The sequence below is a fragment of the Exophiala spinifera genome (genome assembly GCF_000836115.1).
Source record: "Exophiala spinifera strain CBS 89968 unplaced genomic scaffold supercont1.6, whole genome shotgun sequence".
NCBI classification, from domain to species: Eukaryota; Fungi; Ascomycota; class Eurotiomycetes; order Chaetothyriales; family Herpotrichiellaceae; genus Exophiala; species Exophiala spinifera.
Genome location: NW_015622518.1, coordinates 58,882 through 83,014, shown reverse-complemented (window position 1 = coordinate 83,014; position 24,133 = coordinate 58,882). Strand labels below are relative to the sequence as shown.

Genomic DNA, 24,133 nt, shown 5'->3' with positions numbered 1-24,133 from the left:
CCCAGGCGCCGAAGAACGTTCCGCATTTGCCCCGGCTGCCCCGGCAGCCCTCGCCTTTTTGAGGGACATAGTGCTAATTCAGCTTTATCCGCCTCGTACCGAGGAACTTTAGTCGACCCAGACAGTTCGCAATTCGATTCAATACCAGTATACCAGTTAGTTACCATAGAGGTGGCCTCCGATCTTTCTCGTTCCTACCCAAACCCTCTATTGTTGGCACGGATAACGGTCGTATCAGTTGAGACCACAAATTGAACGGCATCACCTATTGCGCGGTTAGCAATGGTGCTGATATCTTCCTCCACGTGGTTGTCTACCTTAAAACGGTCCTCCATTGAACTGGTGGGTCGGTGTTCAAGGCCTCCCACTACAATGTAAATTCGACGATATTTTTCCGCCGAGATACGCGCGGGCTTGGACCTTGAGACCACATCGGTCCATCAGATTAGGTAGCAGACAATTTAGAGAATTACACTATAACAGTTCGTCGGATAAGAAGTTCAACCATCTTTGATACTGTAAGATATCCATACACAGGCGTATTGACTTTTGCCATGCCGGGAGAACCACCCTATAGCCAACCCCAGCTACCGCGCCAATTTCGGATATTTTGCTGCTCGCAACCCGCCAGGTGGTTATGATACTCTAGTCTCGACAATACCGATGTCCCACAACTTCTTACTTCACGGGGAGCCGCATCTGAACTTCAGTAGCCACATGCAAGATGCACTTCCCGTTGAGAAAAGTACAGTATGCGTTGGGAAGATAAGGAATTCCCACCTTTCCTATCTGCCTGGAGAACCTTCTGACCCGATAAAGACCGGAAGAGCTGAAGCGGTTCGAAGGTCCGGGACTTCTCGACACGCTCAAGGAGCACCCGAAATCTCCCCGCTTCACCTCCCGAAGTCTCGACGCATTCGTAGCGGGCGCATAAGTCTAGCCCCTTGCAAAGATGCCGCCAAAGTATCTAGTTGTTCGTAGTCCCGCCCTATCACCTTCATTCTGTTGAAGGGTCAATTTTATCTCGGCTTTAACGAGCGGGAGAATCATGCACAGTTCGTTCCCCCTCCACTTTATCGCACCTTATATCTTCTAATCTGTCTGTCTACCTGCGAGCCTTATCGAGGCTGGAACTCTTTCGGGACTGGCTTGGGACTAAGGGACTGGCTTGGGACTAACGGACTAACGGACTCGGCACCCTTTTAAAGGCCCTGCTTCTTAGTGCAGCTCGTGACCTCTTCTTAATTGAAGAACTTCTCGAATGTTGGCCAATGCAACCAGAGCATATTTCTGCCGGGATTAAATGCTATACTTGGAATACTGCAACCCAACTTCTTTGGACCGTTGATTCTCGGTTTCGTCAGCACAAAACTGTGGAGCGCATCTTTATCTTGCCAGGCATTAACAACTATTATCAGAGAAATGGCTATGCATCCACCAATAAATATCCCTAGGGAAAGAATCACTGTGCTGGAGCATGCACCGTGGCCTCCAGAAACCACTCTGCTTCAAGCACGGACCGGAAAAGTCAAGAAAGCCGGCCTCGGGGGACACATCACCACCGCCATCTACAAGAAAGCACATACAGAGCCGATCTTCTGTGGACCGACAGGTTTAGAAGGAGATGAACACTCTGCAGCATTCCATGGTGGCACAGAACGCGCTGTACATCAGTATGACTCTGGCAACTATAAAGAATGGCGATCAGAAAAGGGCATTGCTCAACCCGATCTGTACGAGGTTGGGTCATTTGGAGAGAATCTTGTTACAACGGGAATGAGGGAAGACAATGTCTGTATTGGCGATGTGTATAAGCTCGGCTCCGGCGTCCTGCTGGAGGTAAGCGAGCCAAGACATCCCTGTTACAAACTCAACCACCGCTTTCAGTGGCCGAGGATGTTGAAGCGCACGATTCAATCCGGCCGATCTGGCTGGAATATGCGAGTCCTACAGCCGGGCATGGTCTGTAAAGGAGACAAAATCTCGCTACTCGAACGGCCTTACCCGGAATGGTCTATACTGAACGTGCAGAGAGTCATCAGGGGTAAGACTGTCCCTCTTCGTCTGCTGTCCGAATGCACGCAGCTGCCAATGACTCAATTGTGGCTTGACATTGCAAACGAAAAGCTGATACACTCCCCAAAACCATACAAACTCGTCGATGCCCGGATGGTTGCCTCCCGCGTCCGTAAACTCACTTTCGAGCTGAGCGAGAATCTGGTGCTTAGGACACCTGAATTTAACGCTTACGCTTTCGCCATGATCACCTTTGGACCCAAGGGCAACCCGATTAGCCGCACCTACTCAATTGTTGAGGGAAATCTGTACAAATTCACCCTCGGAGTGTCTCTTCATCAGAACTCCACAGGCGGCTCGACCTATCTCCACGACTCTCTCAAAATTGGGGATGAGATCACAATGTCTCCTGGTGACAATTTGGGTGCGCAAGAAAAGGAGAAAAAGTGTGACGAGAGTCTTCAGAGAGTCGTGATCGTCGGGGGCATCGGAGTCACTGCCTTCCTTCCATCCATCCAGGATTGGGAAAACAAAGGCCTGCCATATCATGTCCACTACGCAGCTCGTATGCCTGAAGAAGCTGCCTTCCTCAATCGACTTCGTAAGGATAAAACCTCTCTTTACTTTTCTGGAGAGGGTAATCGCCTCAATATATCATCCATCATCCCTAAGTTGTCCCAAGACGGCACACCGAACGTCCGGATATTCTCCTGCGGCCCATCGAGGATGATGAAAGAATGTGCCCGAATCACTAGCGAGCTTGGCTACCCAGAGCACATGGTCCATTATGAAGATTTCGGGAGTGCTGAAGGGGGCGACTTTGGCGACCCGTTCGACGTCGAAGTCGACGACCCGGACGAGAGCAGACATGGCGTCCTGACAGTCCCAGCCAACAGGACTCTTCTCGACGCGTTGACGCAGGCCGGGTTCGATGTTGCTTCATCTTGTCTCAGCGGTGCATGCGGTGCGTGCAAGGTGATTCTCTGCAAAGGAAACGTCCAACATAAAAGCACGGCTCTCCTGCCTAGCCAGAAGGGGGTTGCCTTACAAGCTTGTGTGGATCGTGGAATTGGGAACATCAAGATTGAGATTGAATAGAAACAGGATTTTTGCTTTCGTTTATCAGTTATAGCTACTGAGACAAGATTTAAACTACTACAACAGAGACCTGAATTTCCCAAATTACATAAAAATATCTATGCCTGGTGGGTGTTACGAATAGACCTGACCGGCAGATCGCCTACAAAGCTGTGACGATAGCCAATGAACATGAAAAAGGTAAAGCGAACATGCATACGTGCGGGATGAACTGGCCACCACCGCACGTAACCAAGATCGAGGGCAATCAAGGGGAATTACTTGTGTTCAGTACTAATGAGTCTTAGCGACACTGAGCAACACTGTTGTACGCTGAGAGACACTAATCGCGGCGGGATACGTATTCAACTTCGTTCACGATCATACCCAAGGTTGAAGATTCAGTCCCGATGCCCTCGGATATGGAATCATAGGGAGAAGGAATAGTCATTTCTTGGTCATATATCTTCAACGAGGAGCCATGATTGTGCAGAAAAGAATAATGAATTAAAGAAGAAAATTTAAGAGCCCGAGCGTAATCTCACACCCTTGACACCTACACATTTTGTTTGTGATCATTTTGCTCTGGTATTTCGCTCAGGAACTACACTCTCAGCGGCCTCCCTTCTTATACTTCCTACTTGTCGGAAAATTCCAAGTGTCGTGACATCCTACGTAGAGCGAAGCGTAACATCATTGTACATTAATTCTTGGGGTTTTCGATGAACCCCATTAACCAGATATAACAAGTATACTTTTGAACAGGCTGGGTTGCAGGTCCCTCTGAGAACGTCATTTCAACCTTGTACTCTAGCCTCGCGCACCCTAAGAAATGCCGACGCCCTGACGCTCCTCACAACTTTGCAACACCTTCCAGTCACCAAACACGCACTATGTTTCGCTATATTAATGACCTCATTTTGAACATGCTCTCGCCGATGACTCTCTGAACGCCCCGAATGCGACGGAGAAGAGAGAAAACATGCAAGTAGGAGAAAAGTAGTCGCTCTATTTGCTGTATAAATACTACAAGACCTGATCTCCAAGTGTTGGAGTTCAGTCTTGTCAATACATCCTGGTTGAACCCTAAACATCGAGCGTTGCATGACATATAGTCTTGTAGATCTAGTTACCAACGAGTACACAAGAACTGCCTTTCGTCTTCACCTCATGAAGGATAGACTCTTTGTCCACACCGGCCCCTCTAGACCATGCTTACATGATCTCCTCAAGCTGGTGTACTTTACTCTTACTAGTCATCATGCGTAGTCGCTTGCCCCATATGTATAGGGGGATTGTCAGCACGAATGCTAGTAAGCAAAACGCGTACCATACCAGGATAGGAACATGAAAGCCCTTCGTCAATCCAAGCGTTGGCACCCAGTACGAAAACGAGAAGCCAACAACATTCTTGATGAAGGTTCCAACAACCATGATCTCGCCGCTGACAGGTCGATAGCAGTCTACAGCGTAGGCAATGGCAATGGTGGGAAGGCTGCTGAGCATCATGCCAGCAGTACCGAAGCCGAAAACGACAATGATGGCCCAACTCCACTGCCTATGCAAACCGACAGCAGCTATCGCTGTTCCGATGGTGATGATGACCGCATATGGCAGAATGGCAGGAAGACGCATCTCTGATTCCCAGATACCGTTGTTGCGTTGAGTAAGCTTCCGGGCAACCCAATCTGACAGAGGTCCAGCAGTCAACGTGCCGATGACGAGCCCAATGGCCATGCCAAAATTCAGGTAGCCAACCTGCTCCGGGTTCATGTTGTAAGGTGGCGCGCTGAAGGCGAACGATTGTATCAAGTTCCAGACCAGGGTAATAGCTGCTCCCGCTGTCAAACATAAACCAGTCCAAAGGACAATTGGAAAATAGCAGATTTGGAAAGGCATGACGGTGTCACGCAAAAGGAACATCTTCCAACGCGGGTCCCGGCTTTGGATCAGTTTGAAATTGGCCTTCGAAGGCCGTCCTTTGCTCAGAATTGATGGTGCGTGTGTCTCTTGGGCAGTCATTCCAGCATGTCGGCGGTATTTCGTCTCTGGGAATGTAAGGACCAAACATATGTAGGAGAAGGAAAACGTCCCAAGGCACATCCAGAAGAAACTGGGCCATCCGTAGCTGCGGGTGGGGGTGTCAGCTTATGTTATAGGAAGCGATGAATATCCCACTTACCGTTCGCCCATTGTTCCAGCAATGACAGGTCCGATGAAGGTTCCGAGGAACGTTGATAGTCTGCATAACGTTTAGAGTAAATAACGGTGGCATATAGTCTCGCTTACATGGCAACGCCCACCCAGATACCTCTCTCGTGGAGAAAAAACATGTCCGCAGCTACCTGAACTCCGATTGCTTCGCATGGTGCAGAGACCAGCCCAACAAAGGCCCTGGCTGCCAGGAAGTTGCCGTAAGATTTTGCCACCGCTTGCCATACACTCGTAACGATGAACAAGGCTCCAAAAATAATAAAACAAGCGCGTCTCCCGAAGATGTTTGCGGTGGAGACAGCGAGAAAACTCCCGACCATGAGGAGGAGAATGGGGAGCCCAACCGTCAAGCCGACTTGAGAAGCTGATATGTCCCACTGCTCCATGTATAGCGGGAACAAGGGTGACAGCGACAGCGTGGATACAGCGAACCAGAAATTGCACATCGAGACATTGTAGATGGCTAGGATTTTCCACCATTTTGTCCAGTTCAGAGGGTCAAGTGGGTCAGCAGTAGGCCGGGGGAAAAGACTGTGAGTCGTCAGTGTTGAGCATGAACAACTGAGTAGAGTCTTACTCGTGGCCGACACTATCATGTGTAGCATCATCGACTGCCTCTTTCTCATGCATGTACTCAGTGCCTGGAATAATGTCCATAACCGTGGTTGAGCCTTGTTCGGTTATGGCCGCATCCTTTGCCTCTACCGTGGGAGTGACCATGATGTTGTGTATAACAGCTCTGTGATAGGGTAATTCCGTTCCTCTTCCTCGAGAAATTGGCAAGATGAGTACTTGCACACAACACGGTAAGTACTGAGTATATGTATACAACGACACGTCTACAACGGCTCGCGGATGACGGGGATGGCTCGGATCATTGAACCATCCGTGATATAAATCATCCGAGTAGCTAGGAATCGAGAGAGTTAGATAAGACTTGGAACGAGACCACCAGAAGGCCTCATTCGTGTGGGGCAGCATTCCATATACATAGATAAGACCATGATAAGGGGTCGCTTTTAACTACCACGGGCACGGGGTTCTCTGCGTGGAGTTCCAACGTGCCATCATCCCACAATCCCACAATACGAATGTTCCCCCAATGGGTCGGACTTGGGTTAGCATGATATTCTTAACACGTGGAGTAGACTGTCGAGTTCCACATAGTTTCCACAAATACACTAGGCCAAAACAGAAGAACTCTCCTGTACTCGAGTGGATAGCTCGCGGTGAACGAGTGGTCGGACTTCTCAAAATCTCAAGTTGCAGCATTTCTCAGATAAAATCCAGCAATCAGGGAAACTTTCGGAAATCTTTCATCTCGCCTATATGTGGCGCTAATCTCGACTAACACAAGGAAGCCTGAGCAAACTCATTCGATGAGAGACTCGGCCCGAGTGCCTTAGACTCACCGAGACCCTGATAAGCCATCGTAATGGTACCGTAGCCTCATACACCTGCAAGCGAGTTATCTGTGGGGATATTTCTTACAAACTTCGAGGCCCCTTTAGATGCCTTTTGGTGGCAGTACCTGGACCATTAGCGTGTTTGCTTCAAGCGAGTGAACGGTTAATCGGAAGGTGAAGTTGATGCGGTTGGCCCGAGAACACAGTCTAGCAGCAACGATAGCTGGACTGATTCTGTCCACCATGTGCACGGAGATATGGGAAGAGCTGCAGGCTTGCATCCCACTCCACTAACAACTGCCCTGTCCTGGCTCCGGCTCACCGGAACAAGAAATCCTCTCAATGTGACCACTTATTGTTTTGTATGGCATGCTTGGAGAGAATTTCTACGATAGTCAATCGTTCTTGATTCACTGTGATTGTATTAGGGGAGACAAAGTATTTGGATATAGCATCTGAGCAGATTGGACTCGACAGCTCTCTTTGCCTAGACCGATTTGTCGAGGGCAGAAGGCACAGCCTAAATATGGTCACTTGCCGCCGCCAAAGTGCTTCTTGTCAGCTATGAGAGGGCTCAAGTGGGCACATTATGTGCGGATATTCTTCTGCTCAATTTCTTAAGCTATTGTCCACCCTTCGGAAATCGGCACGAGGAGATTGGCTGATAACTCAGTGGGATCGTATAGATCTCTCCTTCCCGGCAGGGACCAAGAATCCTAGGGTGCCTGGTAAGCGAACCTGACCACTCCTCATTCGAGCGGGTAGTAAATGGAGCACGGTCCAATTCGAAAAAGGCACCCGCAACTCCGGCTGCCGCTCCCGAATATACCGCGGATGGATGGGCAGATAAGCACTCACCTAGTATAACGACTCACTGGGACGATTGCCACCTCAAACAAGAAATCTAGCCACCTAGTGACTAAAGGTCGAGGTAGAGAAACCTAGCCGTAGTAGATATAGTCAGACGTTCAATTCTTAGATTGCGCAACAGGCTGAGTTAAGCCAGCCCGCAACTCGATACCCCATCTGGAATGAAAGCGATATCCTCAGCAGATCACTATGGCCGCGACTACACCACCGTCAATGTTATCTCCGAGGCAACTTGTCCAAAATCATATCCCGAACATTATATTTGAGCTCCTCGGTGGGACAAGAAAGCATGTTCCCTGCTGACACAGGTCATTAGAGCTGTGATCATAATGCCAAGCCTATTCAACTGACAGATTGATAACCCAGCCGAGGAAGAGTGATCTGCAAGGCCGGGTCGCGTGCAGCAAAGAGAGAGGAAAAAGATTGTCCCCAGATCTCAAATAGGAAGACTTCCCCAACCAAGACACTTACTTGGCATCTTGTAGGTACCATTGTTTAATCGCGGTGGTAGAGTAGGGTTAGGCGGGCATTGCGGCAAGATCGAATCCTCAAAAATGTCTTCTGCAAGACTACGAAAAGTCGTACCCAATCTAGCTGATGGGATGTACCCCCGAGATCACTACAGCAATCAGTCTACAGCTTAGCATGTTATGTACAGTGGCTCGCCGCCCCCGTGGGCGTTATTCTCCCGCGTCCTGGAGCATCCCGCGTCAATGCTGCTCAATTTCCACAGCTCCGTGCTTGTATTGTCGAAGTGATTGTACCCAAATAACATTTTCATCCATCACATCCATGTGAGCAGTAGCCGACTATTCAGAAAACCCTTGTGTCATTATTCTGGAAAGTGAAAATGAGGCACAGATAGAATTGCACCATCAACCTCTCTCACGCAACCTTCCAGTGCCACAACCACTTGGCGCTCAGAATACTCCAACTCCAAAATGGTAAAATTCAAGCTCAGCTGTTGCATGTCGACACTCAGACCAACAGCTTCCAAGCTGTCTCGGCCGTGAGTCCGAGTAGCGCGAATGAACTCGCGGCAAAGACCGCAAAGCGTACGACGACTTTATTGGTGGAAACATGAATAATGCTGTGTATGAATCTCAGCCCAACATAAGCCCACGCCAAACCAACAGTCCTCCTATCCTTAACGCCCAGAAGTGTCAGCCCCAGCAAGATGGCGTAGAACTGAGTAGGTTGTTCCAGTAGGTTGTTGTAATTATCGGCCGGCCATTGGACGAAAGCTGGCAACTTCTCTGCTTTCTGCTTCTTGACGGTTTCCGGGTCGAAGGTGATGTTGTATTTTGCAAGAGCAGGCGTTCGACGTTTGTACAGAAGGGCTTCCATGCCCAAAGTCCAGGCGTTCAGGGCGACCAGGGGCCCGAGGAGAGGCTTGTTGGCAAGGAGCGCGGACATTTTAGGCGTTAGACAACTTGGGATGTTGTGGCTGTCGTATCTTCGCACCGTTGTCTGTAATGAACGAAGCATTGAAAAGAATTTAAAGCTGTGACTTATTCTAGCGCCGATCAGTTCTTCCCGGACGCCGGGGAACATCGGATTCGGGCGCTGATGAAGAGGCCGATGGCATACAAACCACCGGCACACACGGCTGCGTGGGGCTCGCTATTTTGAGCAGAAAATGACATGAATCTTAGGCGATTGGATATCGGCTGTGCAGACGCACTCGGACGATAAGAGGGTAAATCGACTGGTCCCAGTAAAGTGGCGCAGGGGACATTCATTTCGGAATTTTCCCGGCAGACTCGGTGTGGACTTGAAACATTTTCTCTCAGCCTATCGCAAGCATTCATCCTATGGATCGCCGTTTCTATTGTTTCAAGAACGAATATTCTTCCATGCAGGAAAGGCGCCCATCTACTTATGATTTAAGAATTAAGAGACTATATTGTATTGACTATATTTTCGTAGTGGAGGGCTTACTTAACACTAGTCTTTGGGCTCGAGTATTCCTTACGCCTCTAGAGCACTGTAGCATCACGTCTTTTTGAGACAGGCCATTGAGCCCTTTCCTCCTGTGATATTTGAATCCAAAATTTTGATGAAAGCAGGGAGACCGCCAATCCTTCAGCGGCTCCAAGCCTGTCGAGGACAATGTATGCAAATTCTTCTCTCAAACTTCCCCGATTTCTCAGTTGCTGACACAGCTGGAGACGCAGCCGTGTGCCAATGATCTTCAGACGGCGTTCAAGAGCCATGCGGATCAAGGAGGGTGTGACCTGGTGTGAAGCCGAACTTCTGACAATTCCAATGCACATGCATGACCCATCTCATCTTTGAGACCGAACCTTGACTTGTACCCGGAAATTTGTAGGCTTGATAAACCAACTGTTCTCCGTGTCCCAACCTTCGGGATCGATGAGCTCGAAATCAAAATCCCTCACAATCTGGGGTATCAACTTTGACATTTCCAAAGTCGAGATGTGCCGACCTATGCAAGTCCGGGAACCTAGCCCAAACTTGGGGACAACTTGTCAGTGTATTCGAAGGAATTCAACATGGAAAACCTTGTACTTACTGGCATGTAGTAGGCTTCCATATTCTTAAGTCTCTCACCTCCCTCCTTCTCGGCCTCGAGCCATCTCTCAGGGCGGAACTCCTTGGCGTCTGGACCAAAGACATCTTCATTGTAGTGGGCGCACCAGGTGTTGATGCCAACGGTAGTGCCAGGAGGAAAGTAGTGGCCGCAGATTTCGACACCTTCCCCCTCAGGTACTACTCGCCAAAGTGGTAATCCTGTTGCAGGACATATTCTTAAAGCTTCCTTCATGACAGCTTGAAGATATGGCATACTCTGGCTCTCTTTAAACGAAATTTCAGGATTCAAACAGTGTTCCTCGATTTCCCGTCGTAGCTTTTTCATCGTGTTAGGGTATTTGAGTAGGTTGTATAGAATCGCCGAGAGACTAACTGCCGTCGTGTCTGAACCAGCGATAATATTGCCCATGCCAATCAGAAAGACGTGGCCTGGTGTTACCTTTTCCGGATCCGCTTGATTCGCAATCATGAGTTTCTCCAAAAAGTCCATGGGTGCGTCAGTTGCGTGTCCTTTGCTAATGCCCTGAAGTGCATTGGCTTTGTTATCGGCCTTTCTCTGCTCCAGACGGTCCTGAACATATTGGATCAAATAATTTCGGCCTGAAGCACCTCCAAGCCCTAAGCGACTGAAGATGTCAAAGACCAAAGGATGCCACGAGGCGTAAACGCCCACCAGCGTGCCATATTTCAACATGTCGTGTAAAGCTTTCATCAAACCAGCAACATCCTTGCCTTCATCCATGAAGCCAAATCGAGTCGAGTATGTAATATTGCCAACGACATCAAACGCGTAACATTGTAGCCAGTGAGCCATGTCGATTGTCTCACCAGTCTCGGCAAATTGATTGAGTTTCTGGCGAAAAATAACGGCACACTCGTCCACATATCCTTCATAGCTAACCAAGCTAGACATCGAGTACATGGCCTGAAACCGTCTTCGTGTCTCGGCATGCCGTTTCATGTCGCGATCAGGAAAGAGGTGTAGTCGGTTAACATCTGGATGTCTCCATGCGTCGTACCAATCCGACTTGGGGAATTTGGAACCAATGCCGTACACTTTCTTTATCACTTCCGGTGAGTCAATGCTGTAGAGGTCTGCTCCAACCCGGACGACAGGCCCATAGCGTCGATGCAGGGCGATATCTTCACGCTCCCAACGACCCAGGGACACTCGCACAAAGTAATAAATTCTACCGAATCGAGCAAGCAAAGGTCCTGGCACCGAACGCAATGGCGAGGTGAATGCCCTGTAGAGAAACAGGGCAACTTGAGCGACGAGAAAAGATGCGGCCGCCCAGCTCAAGTATCGAAGGAGGTGACTCCAGCTAAACCCATCGTGCTGAAGATTCATATCGAATGGTTTCTGAGTCTTGTGCAAACACCACTTTTCTGTCCTCGTCACGGATTTCGTTGGAAGCGACCTGCTGAGAATGGAACTCGTGTTGCCACACTAATGTCGAAGCCACACCAAAGGATGATAGATTTCAGTTTTATAACCCCGAAGCTCCGAAGTCCAACCTCGAGTAACCAGTTTCACACCGAGATAAGGGGTCAACCCTAGTGTAAGTCGTTGACGGGTGGAGGCATTCGAGTTGCCGGAATTTGATCCAATGGGAAAAGTTGCCGCGACTCGGGACAAAAAAGTACCACAATCGGGGGGCTGATCTATCTCCCCCCGCCGCGGATTATCAGTTAACAGGCGGGTATTGCGCTGAAATTCCGACAGCTACATGGTGGTTTGTAACGTGGTATCAAGTTTCTGACGAACTCCAGAATCGAGCAATCGGCTGCACAAGACAGAAATTGCCGTACCCATGAAATGGAATACATATCTGTGAGTGACCCAGAGCCCAAGTGGTGTGAGGCAGGGAATTTCCGAGATAGCAGCGACATGACTCATTCACCGCCTGCCATAGCAACGCGAAGAGAATTAACAGCGGGAGCAGATCGCTGCTTGGAGTACGTCAGACCATGTAAACCCAGGTTCAACATGTTGGTAATACGATCTTATCGATCTTGCGAAACACGAGAGAAATGCGTAACAATCCTGTGTGAAATCACACGGACGGAATCTGGATCATTGAGAATAACTAGAAAATATGTACGTAGGTGCATTCAAGTATACAGTCAGCCAAACCAAGCCACAATATAGGGTGTATGTTTAACCAGCTTTCACACGTCGATCCTGCCTCCGTCTCTGTCTTGCCTGCCTGTTATTGAGCCACCCGGGATAAAGCTCATCGCGGACAAAGTAATCGATCGCTGGAGGTGATAAGCACTCCCAACATAGTAGAGTTGTTCAGCCTGTGGCAACAGAACCCGAGTTATCCGCACAGTCAAAAACCTTCGAAATAAATCCAGATCGGAAAGCATCCCGGATAGAGATAGCATCAGCATACCTAACATCACACTGTCAGTAACGGGGCATGTTTGTGTAAGAGGACGGTTGTACTCACGTGCCACCAACCAGGATAAAAACCCCAATAATTGCAATCGACACGTTGAATACATAGTTGGCCTTTTGCTTCAGAGTGCCAGTTCGATATTCCCTGAAGTCATTCGCCCAGAGAATAATAGGGTAGATCAGACTGAAACACGCAGAGCCGAGGGACGCAGAAAGACCAAGCAAAAAGTTGAGCACTGGGACTGCTTCGGCGACGATGAATCCGAGAGTACCTAGACAGAGATTGACCCCCAGCCACGTCCCCCAATGGACCAGCGTGTTGGCTTGAAGGTGCCTGGAGTTCCGCAAGATGCGGACGAAGAGATACTTGGCCGCAACGTGTTGGTAGAGGCCGACGCCAATAACGAGGCCAGGCATTGCGACGCCATAAGAGATCTTCTTGAAGAGCGTCCCCGCGCTGCCGAAAGCGGGACTTGCGATCCAAACACCGCAGTAGGCGTAGATGACCATTGAAAAGGTAAAATAGATAATGCCGACAATGACACCGGCTAGGATCGTTGCCTTTTTGAAATCTTTGGGGTTTTTCATTTCCGCGATGACAGGAAGATACATGAAAGGGCCACTGGTGCTGACGAAGATGTTGAGTGTCATGAGCATTCCAACAATGAACCCTGGACTTCGAACGGCCACGAATCCAAGATCGAAGGGGCCTGTTTGCGGTGCTGCCGCTGGCCGGTCTTGCTGTGAAACTGCGACCGAAAAGATGAAGACAGAAATGAAAAACGTCGCAAATCCGAACCACGTAAGCAAGCCCAGGCGGGAGAAAGTGCGGATAGATGAACAGATGGTGATCATCGCTGCGGACGCAAAGTTGAAGACCACCGTACAGGCGGAATGGTTGGAGAGTGCATTGAGGCCCGTCCCAGTCGAGATTATGCCCGAGGCACAGACCAAGATTTGGATAATCACAAGTTGAACGATGACGAATTCACGACCCCATTTGCCCCAAACCAAGGCCATCATGTCTGCGAGTGCTTATCACGGTGTCAAAACAGGATCTTCAAGAGGAGGGCAAAGATAGCTTACTGTGACATTCTGGATGTCTGTTGCGGATACCACCTAGCAAAACACCGGTATCTAGACGCCTTCGGTCAGCATCAAAAACGTAGAGCTGTGGAAAGCCACCGACATACAGGTGTTAAGTGTAGTCCATCCGACAATAGACAGTCCACCTCCCACGGCCCCCAGGGCCCCCAGGGCGGATGGAATGGCCAGGATGCTCATGGCAAATTCAATTTTGCTGAATATGAGCGTGGCCTTCTGCCAGCTCACAGTTCGAAACTCGACGCCATCGACGCTCTTCTTGAAAACTTCATGAGTCTCCATATCGACCAAGTCGCCTTCTGCTTTGGTCTCAGCCCTAGCCAATTCTTCACTGATGTAGGCCATCTTATCCTGGCCGGCAGAGCTGATGTCCGAGGTCGCAGTCGAAGCTGCAGGGTGAGGGTCACCAATGATAGACATGATGGGTTGCCGCAGAAAGGACGTCTTCTAAAGAGCCGGGCTTAACGAGTGGGCAGAGAACAGAGAAAACTAGTCCTGCTTGGTTCAAAAGAAGAGACGGTCAGCACCTTGAAGAAAGGAAGCCATGGGGGGTGGGAGGACTAATGGATATACAGCTCCTAGACTGCTCTCGACTGGTCACAATGACTTCGCCCAAGATTGTATCGACCGCTACAAATCTGTGGTCCATGGGATCTACTTGGCCAGACCAAGATCCCGGGAACCAAAAGACATTTCCATTAGATAACGGAATCTTCCCCGACTCCGGGGTATAAGCGGGTTTCAGGCCGGGATTGTTTTGATAGGCCAAAGCAAGTATCAGGATGGCAATGGAGAACGCCAACTCCACAGAAATGATAAGGGGAAAAACTAGCCGCAGGGAACACTTCCCCTTATCAGTGCTAGAGGCGGCCCGAGGGAGCTATTAGCGCCTCCTATGTTATCTCCTATAGTAGCTAGAGGAGGAGTTAGGTGAAGATAAAAAAATGACCCGACACATCCGCCGTAAGCTCATAGTGTAACTCAGATTCCGGCCTCGCGGTTAAACCGGGTATCCCTTGGCTCTCAAAGGAGACACGAATCTTTGTTTCCTATTCATCACAAAACACTCGGCCGTCTCTGTTGAAGTTGAGAGGCATTCGACGACCTAGTAACAAACATGGTCAAAACCATACGTTTCGCCGACCAGGAGGTTCCGGTCCCCGGGTTTGGAGCCATGGGCATCAGCTTCGCTTTTGGAAAGAATTTGTCGTATGAGGAAGCCGAACCGATTCTACTCAAGGCTTTGGAGCTGGGATGTACGTTTTGGGATACTGCTGTAAGTACCGACGCAGGGCACCGCTATCTATCCCTAAGTGTGTTGATAGGTGTCATACAGAGCCGGCGTCAACGAGAAAATCCTGGGGGACTTCATTAGGAAACATAACGTTCGAGACAAAATCTTCCGTATGTTTGCCCGTCTCGCATTGTAAGTACATTTGGATTGACTAAGCAACAGTCGCATCCAAATGCGGCGTTGCCGTCTTCGAAGATGGTGCAGTAACAAACTCGGCCTCGCATATCAAGACCTATATGGAGGGAACCATAGAGAGACTAGGGTTCACTCCTGACCTCTACTACCTTCACCGAATTGATCCCAGTAACTAGCCAATCTTCCCAACTGGAAGAAGCCAGCTCACCTGAAGACAGAAACTCCTCTCGAGGAATCCATTCCAGCATTGGACTCACTCCGAAAAGAAGGCAAGACAAAATACATTGGGCTTTCGGAATGCTCGGCACAGACGCTTCGGAAAGCAAACTCAAGTAAGCCCAATGTCGAGAGATATTTGTCGATGGTGATGATGCCGCTGACCCTAGGAACAGTTGCTAGGATCCACGCTGTTCAAGCGGAATATTCTCCATTTGAGACACTCCACGAGTCTGATGGTCTTATCAATACCGCTCGCGAGCTCGACATCTCATTTATAGCGTACGGACCTTTGGGACACGGCTGGCTTGTGGACCACTTCCCCTTTGAGTCCCCAGATGATTTTGCCCCTGATGACTATCGTCGTACCAGTACGTCCTTCCTCTCATGCCTCAAAAGGAATGCTGCTAATTACTGCACAGTACCAAAGTTCCAGGGCGAGAACTTCTATGTCAACAAGAGAATTTCCGAGGGCTTCAAGAAAATTGCGCAGCGCAAGAACTGCACCATGGCTCAAGCTGCATTGGCCTGGATTGCAGCTCAGGGCATAATCGCTCTACCAGGCACAACGAGACCAGAGCGCCTCGTGGAGAATTGGATTTCACGAGATATCGAGCTAACAGACGAAGATTTGAGGGCAATGCGGGCACTTGTTGAGTCTCTGAAGCCACAAGGTGATAGATACAGTGAGGTCGCAGCGAGAGATATCGGAAACTGAGTACAGATAGATAGTGTAATGAGGATGCAGGCTAACAGACCTGGAATTTAACCTCTCCCTACTGTCGATGCATTATCCTCGATGAGAAGCGTGATCTACTGCCAGACAATTAGTTTGTGGAGGATTAAACCAATTATTTATTAACCAAAGCTAATCGTAGAAATGGGATCGTCTGCCGTGGAATAAAAGATGCTCTAGCCGAGCATATGGCCCACGGTGAGATGCGCACAGGAGACCGTATCGAGCTGTGACGCGGCTTTTCCACCGGCCTCGGAGCCAGCCAAGAGGACCCAGGTCACCGGGAACGATACCGGGCTGAGCAAGCCACGGTGGCCCGTTAGTGCACCAGTAGACCCCTGGCACTTATTTTTCCGACCTTGATGAGTACTCGTATAAATTAGACGGCTTACCTGACGGCGAAGTAATCGTTGCAGATCGAATAGCAACAAAGCATTCCTGGCATAATGGCAGCAAAACATTACCTCGACCCTCACAACGCAGCTTTCGCCGCAGCAATCGTCGATGAGCCTTTGCCTCATATCCTTGGCTACGTCAAGGGTCACGAAGCTCTGGAAAGTTTACAGAAGAGTGAACCAGCTTCTGACATTGTAACCGAAGTGTTTGAAGTGCCTTTCGAAGATGTGTCAACAAAAGTGACCATATTCAGACCCAAGTCTGCAACAGGGCCATGTCCGTTGGTGTACTATACTCACGGCGGTGGGTGGATATTGGGAAGGTGAGGGAAAGATCGGTGGATTGACCTTCGAACGAACCACCAATTCGTACTGCTTGTCTCCACGGTGTTGGCTGACCACTTTGCCAGTTCCAAGTCATTTGCAGTACTGATGGAGGACTTGGCCCGTCAAACAGGCGCGGCCATGGTGTTCCCCGACTATTCACTGGCCCCGGGGAAACAATATCCGTTTCAATTCGAGCAAACATACGCCATCCTTGATCATGTTGTTCGCGAAGGACACAAATATAACCTTCTGACTGATCGGGTGGTTCTCGCTGGAGACAGCGTTGGAGGTAAGACTAGGCAGCCTGTCTAAGGTTGTTTGCTGGCGCTGACGTTGATTGCAAAGGACACTTTGTTATTGCCCTCATGCAAATGAGTCTAGAACGGAACCTGCCGTCCAAAATCGTACAGCTGGTAATAAAGAACCCGGTCACAGACACCCATATAAAATTGCCATCCTACGAAACCTACAAAGACGGGCCCTTTCTCACATCCGATACAATGGACTGGATGATCGACGCATTTTTGCCCAACAAAAAGGACCGAGAGAATGCACTGACTTCTCCCTTGACCTTTGCGTCGGACCAAGTGCTGGCCAAGTTTCCAGCAACAATCATTCTTCTTTCGGATGTCGATCCTCTTCTTGACGAGGGCAGGGCATTCGGTCACCGGCTTCAGCAGGCAGGAGTGGACTGCGCTATTATCAAGGCTGAGGGACAAATGCATGCATATGCTTCGATAATCCCATTAAGGGATAATGCAACCGCTCGGGCAGTGAACGAGCTTACCGCTTTGAAGATACGCAAGGCTCTTGCATTGCAATAAGCTAGCACATGAATCGTATTCATTATATCATTGATTGCTGCATGTAGATTCAATGACATATACAGGGTGCTAGACTATCCCACGTAAAGTACCATCCATGGCCCACCCAAAGCCTTCGAAAGCTGAAGGCTCTAACAGCTCAGAAGTCAAGAACTCAAACGCATCGTGCCCTTCCGCATTCATGAATGTGGTACTGTTCACGTGGACCGGTGAGTCTTCAGATTGTGTTTCACCCGCCGTAGAGCGTGGATCGTCGACGGCCTCGTCAGATGCGATCGAACCTGTGGACAGATGTTAGCAAGACTGAAGTCGAAGCCATGGATCTCTGCTCCACAGGCAACCTACCTCGGGAGTTGAAGATGTCGGATAGGTTGCTAATGTACTTCGAACAGCTCTCTGGCAGAGCATCATCGTTACTGAGCGCCTGAAATATTGTTTGAGCTTTGCTGAGAATGCTTTGGCAGTGGGCTATGGCGTCTTCATCGGGGCTGTTCGGCCCATGTTTGGCCAACAGCCACCGGCCGCAGACTATCAATGACGCTGTGAATGCTGGTCTCGGTTAGTGGTTTCAATTCTAGCGGGGTTTCAAAGACGGACTGACAGTAGTATAAGGTGAAGTACCACACGCCCAAGTTGTTGTTGCTCGTGGGGTCGGTGCTCACAATTGCGTGGACAATGTCGATGGTTCTTTCCGCTGAGTGCACACATTCATAGGCCCCTGCGGTGGCAAGCTGGAATACGTATGGTGAGGTCCAGTGGTGCATGTTGCCCCCTTGAGACGCGCGTGCTAGTGTCGAACTAAGCAGTGGCCGATGTATGAGCATGTTCAGGTTGTGGTACCTGAGAGTTAGGATGACGCGCAATCTATTTGCCTGGGTGTTCTCGAGGAGTATTGCTGACTGGGGCGTGCAAAGCCGGAGGTGTGCGGGAAGGCTGGAAGCCCACGATTTGAGACTCTTTCGGAGTTCCTCTATTGACTGTAGTGACGCCAGTTCGTCCGTGTCGACGTTGCTGGCCTCTGCGATCGCGCCGTACTGCTTCACCAGCGAAATACCCATGAGCTGGTAGAGTGAAAATGACACATTTAGGAACTGCCCTGGTAGATCATCCATATTGCCCGGACTATCGTGCTGCGTATGAGACGACAACGGGGTGGACAGGCGACCAAGCACCGCCTGATCCATGATCGCGCATGGTCTTCCGAAGACCACACTCAGAACCTTGTCTAGGCCATAAATGACCATCCAGGTGCGACGATAGGTCTCTTGGACAGCCGGGGCGAGGTCTTTCCTGTGGTGGTCGCTATGAAGGCCCAGAGCAATTGCCGAGCGCAACAGCAGACCGAATATGTTCCAAGCTTGGATAGATCTCTGTGTACCCTGGCAATGGACAACGACCAGTACGAGGTATTGTATGATCTCGATACTTATTACTGATTTTGCAATTGTGTCGCAAAGTCCCTTTGCCCGTTCGTAAAAATGATCTGAAGAATCGATACTTGTCTTGCCGGATTCGTCTTGGTTTCCGTATTGATGGAACTTGCTTGCCATTGCAAATATCATATTTAGAGTGCCCAGCCATGTTCTACGAACCTTTGTAAAGCCATTGGCTTTGAATTCGGCGTATGCCTGTCTCATTGTACCTTCGTGGATAACCGGGAACACAACGCCGGCAGTGTCGAAATAGACATCGAGCAACTTCTGCATGACTTCATCAGACGGGAGAGCGGTAAGTGCAGATTCTGGAACATTTGAAGAAGCCGTAAGAGGCGAGGAATGAAATTGAGACAGTCTCTCCATATTGCTCTCCACCAAGATCGATTCTCTGTCAGCCTTCATTTGGGCCAACGAGGTCGATTGGGACTGGTGGAATGCCGCGGTCGCACGCAGCAGCACCCGCGTAAAGTGTAGATTTGATGACTCTCCAAAGTAAGCAGACGTACGCTCTTCGGTAAAGGTCATGGCCATCCCATTCATCAGTGCGTCTTCATCTTGCGGCTCCTCCAAGACGTTGGCGCGATTGGGACTCTCTTCCGGCGGCAACATCGCTCCCGATGCAGCAGAAGGCTGAGACTGTCGCACAGTACTGTCGAGTGTGCTCTCGGCACAGTTGGATAGATGGCATTGTAACAAATTGTCGAGCCGCTGAAGCCCTCGCTCGTTGGCGGCGACGCGATTTTCCAGGTCAGAAAGGTACTCCTTACGAACAAGAACGTTGGCCGCGGAGTCGGTGGGCTCATAGTGGCATACAAAACCGAGTCCTATACAAGACGAGCACGAGGGGCGTTGCCCATCACACCTGTGGACGACAAAATCACGTCAGTCTCCTACTCAAACCCAAGGCCTCGGCGCCGTGTTGAGGACGTACCTCGACTTGCGCACGCGACAGGCGTTGCAAGCTAGACTGATTCGACGACGTTTGGTCGGAGGTGTCTCGAAGTGCGGCGCTGGATCGTGTGATTGTGCCGACATCGTTTCGGAAGCGGAGCTCCCAATTGCTTGCAAAGTTGCAAGACAGTGGAGGAGTGGGAATGACAAGAACCCAGAAGTCAAGGGGAGAAACGGCTTCTTCGGGGGGAGACGAAGAGGGGTTTATCTGGTCCGGGAAGATCCCACGACGCCCAGCCTAGCAAGCCGCCCCATTTCCATTAACCGATGTGGGTGTTTCGTTATCTCCTGGGTGGAGACGACTTATTGTGGCGACTCTCTTATCGTCGGTCATCGGATTGGAGTATGATTACTATCGGCTACAAGAGAATCTCAACGAGTTGCCTGTAAGGTTTGTTCACGCCACTCAGGTCCCTTGGCGTGAGAACATATGTCCCCGTCGCCTGATCTCGCGGAGACCTACCGAGGTTGCCGAGAGTTGGTGTCCAATACGTTTCCTCCCGCAAGCTAATGTAAGTTCTTATGAACTATTGTCCTCTTGACAAACAAGATTCGACAGCAGAGAACAATCCAACAGCAGTTCAACCAACAACTACCATGATAGCTACCATGACGAACGACTTACACGTGGCCATTGTTGGTGAGTTGTCGAGACAGGACCTCGTTCCCGTCAGCAAGCTAATGTGAACATGAGGCGCCGGAGTGGGTGGTCTGGCTTTGGCCATGGGATTGCACAAGCGAGGCGTGTCTTTTACCCTGTATGAGGAAGCGAAACAATACTCGGCTGTGGGGTGAGACGATGAATGCACCTATACGTTATACTTGTCTAATTGTTTGACAGGGCAGGTATCGGCTTTGCACCAAATGGTTTACGGGCAATGGACCTGATTGAACCCGGGTTTCGCCCTATATATGAGAAGGCCTCTTGCGGAAACAAGTACCCGAATGCCCAGAATGTGTTTTTCGAAGGATTGTTGATGGAACCCGGCCTCGGTTTGTCTCGAGTTGCAAATTCTGATTTCTTGAGCTAATGGAGGGTGAACAGGCGTAGATCAGCCGTGGTCCGGTGATTTTAAGGCAGCCTGGGGCCACCCTGACTTCGTGCGGAAATCTGTCAGTCGTCGTGCCCCCTTTGTGTGACGAATGCAACAGTACTAATTCCCAGTAGGCTCACCGAAGGGATCTTCTGGATGTCATGACCAGCTTCATTCCCATCGAGAACGTAAAGTTCAACAAACGCCTGACAGAAATTGAGCAACATCCCGACAAGGTGGTGCTCAAATTCGCCGATGGTGAGGTTGCCGAGGCCAGCATTCTAGCTGGCGCCGACGGCATCCAAAGTACTGTCCGAGCCCATGTACTCTCTCCCCAGTACCCCGATCAGGTTGCCCCATTGTACACAGGGACTTACTGCTACCGTGGTGTGATCCCCATTTCGGAAGCCGAGGAGATCTGGGGAGAGCACGCCGATGTTGCAAAACAGTTCTTCGGTAATGAACGATGCGCTATTACTTACCGAATTACTGGTGGCCAGGTAAGGTCTTCCTTGCCCGTCTACTTCTCCGACCTAAGCAGGCACCGCTAATGGCGTTTGAATTTATAGGAGTACAATACAATGATGACGGTTGTGGACCACGAAGGATGGAAGTTGAAGAATGCTGTAACAGAAAGGGTTTCATATGAGTCCATGATGGCCGACTTCCAACGTGAAGGCATAGATGAGCGCTTCTCAAAGCTCCTCTCGAAATTTCCACCCATCAAATGGGGTCTGTTCCATCATTTGCACACCTCAACATACTACCGTGGTCGCGTGGCTCTTATTGGCGACAGTGCCCACGCCTCCTTGCCGTATCAGGCTGCCGGGGCTGCTCAAGGCTTGGAAGACGCTTGGGTCCTGACTGCTGTCATTGCGGAAGTGGCCAAGTTCCCCAGGAGCGCTGCAAGCCTGGCACCAGAAATTGATGCCGCTCTTGCTGCTTACGACTCGGTACGACGACCACGAGCGCAGTTTCAGCTTCAACGTGCTGCTGAAGTTGGCCGTATGCTTCTCTTCCAGCACGAAGAGACTGGCAGCGATATGACCAAAATCCTTGCTAAGCTACAAAATGGATGGTTCGACTGGCTATGGTTTCACGATATCGACACGGATGCGCAGAAAGCCCTGGCCGTACTGAAGGAAAATAAACTTTGGTCCCAAGTCTGATATGGTAGAATTGAGAAGCATTTGAGAGTTTTGTTCATAGGTCCTTAAGATAGGCAGAAGCTGCTACTTAATTCCATTCTAGTAATGTCTCGTGTGGTGCCAGATCTCCGCCTTCTGAAACTCGATACCGAACTCTCCGCACTCACCCGGCTTCCGCTTGGACGCTTACGAGACGGAGTACGGAGAAGACTGTTGCGGTCTCGACCCCGCCCCAGAAGCTCGGAGTGGATGGAGGGAACGGGCGATTGACCGGAAGAGATAAGCAAGTCAGAGGAGATAAGCAAGGGAGAAGAGATAAGCTGGCTACATACGTGTTTACATATATGTATATCACAACACTGGCCGAGTTAGACACTTGATCTTGTTTCCCTTGTCCAGTGTCAAATTCCCAGGCCTTCCAGCAACCATGGCTTTCCCAGAACAACCCCCTCACTTGCACATTCCCGACTCCCCAAACACTGTCAAAGTATCTGTCATCAACACAGCGTGCTGGATGTCGAACTTTCCTATGTGGACTTTCTTGGAACCTTTGATGCCTGGCCATCACGAAATGAAGGCCGGTTCATACGCTTTTCTCATTGAACATGCCAAAAGTGGTAGCAAGTACGACACTCTTCTGTTCGATCTCGGTGTGCGTCATGATTGGGAGACGAACTCTCCACCGGCATTTATTGCAGCTATCAAAGAGGGGAAGCACAGTATCGAGGTTAAAAAAGACACTGCTACTATCTTAAGCGAGAATGGGGTAAACTTGGCCGATATTGGGGGCATCGTCTGGTCTCACTGGCATTTCGATCACACGGGAAATCCTGGAAATTTTCCGGGGACAACAGACTTGATAGTTGGGCCTGGCTTTAAAGCCAATTTGACACCGGGATATCCCACTATCACTGACTCCCATATCGACGAGCGGCTGTGGGCAGATCGAGAGTTACGGGAAATCAATTTTGTCGAGGAAGGCAAGGGACTCAAGATTGGTAAATTCGATGCCCTGGATCTCTACGAAGACGGGAGTTTTTATCTTCTGAGCACACCTGGCCACACGGTTGGCCATCTATCGGCTCTTGCTCGCACCACTGCTGACCCTCCTACCTTTATTTTCATGGGTGGCGACATTGCTCATCACGGGGGGGAATTTCGTCCAACACCATATCTACCTTTGCCCGCAAACATTCATCTTCATCCTGTCAAAGAACCGCTGCTTAGCTGCCCCGGCGAGATATTCGTCGCCCTTCACCCCAAAAAGAGCCGCACTGAACCGTTCAACAATCCTACAACCGCCCCGGGCTCCTGGCATTATAACCCTCAGGAAGCCACACTCACCATCGAAAAGCTGACAGAGTTTGATGCATATGAACATATCTTTCCAGTTATTGCCCACGACAATAGTCTTCTTGATGTCGTTGATTTCTACCCCAAATCTGCAAATGATTGGTTGGCAAAGGGCTGGAAGCAAAAGAGCCTATGGGGTTTTCTCAGTGACTACGAAGTCGTCAATAAGAAGTAGTCTTTTTGCTCATCAAACCTGTTCTCATCCTGATCAAGAGACGTGTGGAAATCAATAGCATCGGACTTGGCGCGGGCTCCGCTTGATTACATTGATTTCAGGACCTGACGACATTGAGCATTCCCATTGGTATGGCTTAAGCCGCCATCTCGATATGCCCTCCGATGGCAGAGTCCCTTTGACTTTGTAGCCTTTAGAGTTCAGGGAGGATTGCTGAGATAAGGCCGAAGGTCCACCTTCCCCCAAGCCGGGAAGGATCCCGGGGCCCGGAAGCCATTATTTCTGTGCACCGGGACACACCAGCAAAGACGGCCAAACTGCACAGATGTATGTGAATCAGCCGCTCGGGATGTTCACTCATGATGAGATACGTTGCGCTTATGCTGCCCACGGGCAATTAGCGCAGTGTTCTCGGCCAGGTTTTACCCCAAGCTATCCTCAGCCGTCCAGCAGTGTTAGCAA

The 24,133-nt window shown here is 49.9% G+C and overlaps 10 protein-coding genes across 10 annotated transcripts; 5 read left to right on the top strand and 5 right to left on the bottom strand.

Annotated features, from left to right (window-relative positions):
- Positions 1 to 1,422: 1,422 nt before the first annotated feature.
- On the top strand, positions 1,423 to 3,114 carry PV08_07946 (uncharacterized protein; the record flags this gene model as incomplete). Its single annotated transcript, XM_016382273.1, has 1 exon — positions 1,423 to 3,114. One exon carries the CDS (start codon positions 1,423 to 1,425, stop codon positions 3,112 to 3,114), a length of 1,692 nt encoding a protein of 563 aa, XP_016232976.1.
- A 1,194-nt stretch (positions 3,115 to 4,308) lies between these two features.
- PV08_07945 (uncharacterized protein) lies at positions 4,309 to 6,027 on the bottom strand (the record flags this gene model as incomplete). Its single annotated transcript, XM_016382272.1, has 4 exons — positions 4,309 to 5,221; positions 5,276 to 5,335; positions 5,383 to 5,838; positions 5,885 to 6,027. The coding sequence occupies 4 exons, from the start codon at positions 6,025 to 6,027 to the stop codon at positions 4,309 to 4,311; spliced, it is 1,572 nt and encodes a 523-aa protein (XP_016232975.1).
- A 2,534-nt stretch (positions 6,028 to 8,561) lies between these two features.
- Positions 8,562 to 8,999, bottom strand: PV08_07944 (uncharacterized protein; the record flags this gene model as incomplete). The annotated part of the gene is made up of 1 exon (XM_016382271.1): positions 8,562 to 8,999. One exon carries the CDS (start codon positions 8,997 to 8,999, stop codon positions 8,562 to 8,564), a length of 438 nt encoding a protein of 145 aa, XP_016232974.1.
- Positions 9,000 to 9,871: 872 nt separating this feature from the next.
- PV08_07943 (uncharacterized protein) lies at positions 9,872 to 11,490 on the bottom strand (the record flags this gene model as incomplete). The annotated part of the gene is made up of 2 exons (XM_016382270.1): positions 9,872 to 10,060; positions 10,120 to 11,490. 2 exons carry the CDS (start codon positions 11,488 to 11,490, stop codon positions 9,872 to 9,874), a joined length of 1,560 nt encoding a protein of 519 aa, XP_016232973.1.
- Positions 11,491 to 12,438: 948 nt separating this feature from the next.
- On the bottom strand, positions 12,439 to 14,067 carry PV08_07942 (uncharacterized protein; the record flags this gene model as incomplete). Its single annotated transcript, XM_016382269.1, has 4 exons — positions 12,439 to 12,538; positions 12,596 to 13,577; positions 13,630 to 13,680; positions 13,737 to 14,067. The coding sequence occupies 4 exons, from the start codon at positions 14,065 to 14,067 to the stop codon at positions 12,439 to 12,441; spliced, it is 1,464 nt and encodes a 487-aa protein (XP_016232972.1).
- A 697-nt stretch (positions 14,068 to 14,764) lies between these two features.
- On the top strand, positions 14,765 to 16,010 carry PV08_07941 (uncharacterized protein; the record flags this gene model as incomplete). Its single annotated transcript, XM_016382268.1, has 6 exons — positions 14,765 to 14,923; positions 14,973 to 15,051; positions 15,104 to 15,244; positions 15,295 to 15,408; positions 15,469 to 15,663; positions 15,715 to 16,010. 6 exons carry the CDS (start codon positions 14,765 to 14,767, stop codon positions 16,008 to 16,010), a joined length of 984 nt encoding a protein of 327 aa, XP_016232971.1.
- A 464-nt stretch (positions 16,011 to 16,474) lies between these two features.
- Positions 16,475 to 17,574, top strand: PV08_07940 (uncharacterized protein; the record flags this gene model as incomplete). Its single annotated transcript, XM_016382267.1, has 3 exons — positions 16,475 to 16,746; positions 16,834 to 17,039; positions 17,096 to 17,574. The coding sequence occupies 3 exons, from the start codon at positions 16,475 to 16,477 to the stop codon at positions 17,572 to 17,574; spliced, it is 957 nt and encodes a 318-aa protein (XP_016232970.1).
- Positions 17,575 to 17,643: 69 nt separating this feature from the next.
- On the bottom strand, positions 17,644 to 20,045 carry PV08_07939 (uncharacterized protein; the record flags this gene model as incomplete). The annotated part of the gene is made up of 4 exons (XM_016382266.1): positions 17,644 to 17,855; positions 17,920 to 18,123; positions 18,176 to 19,872; positions 19,942 to 20,045. 4 exons carry the CDS (start codon positions 20,043 to 20,045, stop codon positions 17,644 to 17,646), a joined length of 2,217 nt encoding a protein of 738 aa, XP_016232969.1.
- Positions 20,046 to 20,570: 525 nt separating this feature from the next.
- PV08_07938 (uncharacterized protein) lies at positions 20,571 to 22,164 on the top strand (the record flags this gene model as incomplete). Its single annotated transcript, XM_016382265.1, has 6 exons — positions 20,571 to 20,601; positions 20,656 to 20,752; positions 20,803 to 20,965; positions 21,018 to 21,074; positions 21,130 to 21,495; positions 21,565 to 22,164. The coding sequence occupies 6 exons, from the start codon at positions 20,571 to 20,573 to the stop codon at positions 22,162 to 22,164; spliced, it is 1,314 nt and encodes a 437-aa protein (XP_016232968.1).
- Positions 22,165 to 22,570: 406 nt separating this feature from the next.
- Positions 22,571 to 23,671, top strand: PV08_07937 (uncharacterized protein; the record flags this gene model as incomplete). Its single annotated transcript, XM_016382264.1, has 1 exon — positions 22,571 to 23,671. One exon carries the CDS (start codon positions 22,571 to 22,573, stop codon positions 23,669 to 23,671), a length of 1,101 nt encoding a protein of 366 aa, XP_016232967.1.
- Positions 23,672 to 24,133: the final 462 nt, after the last annotated feature.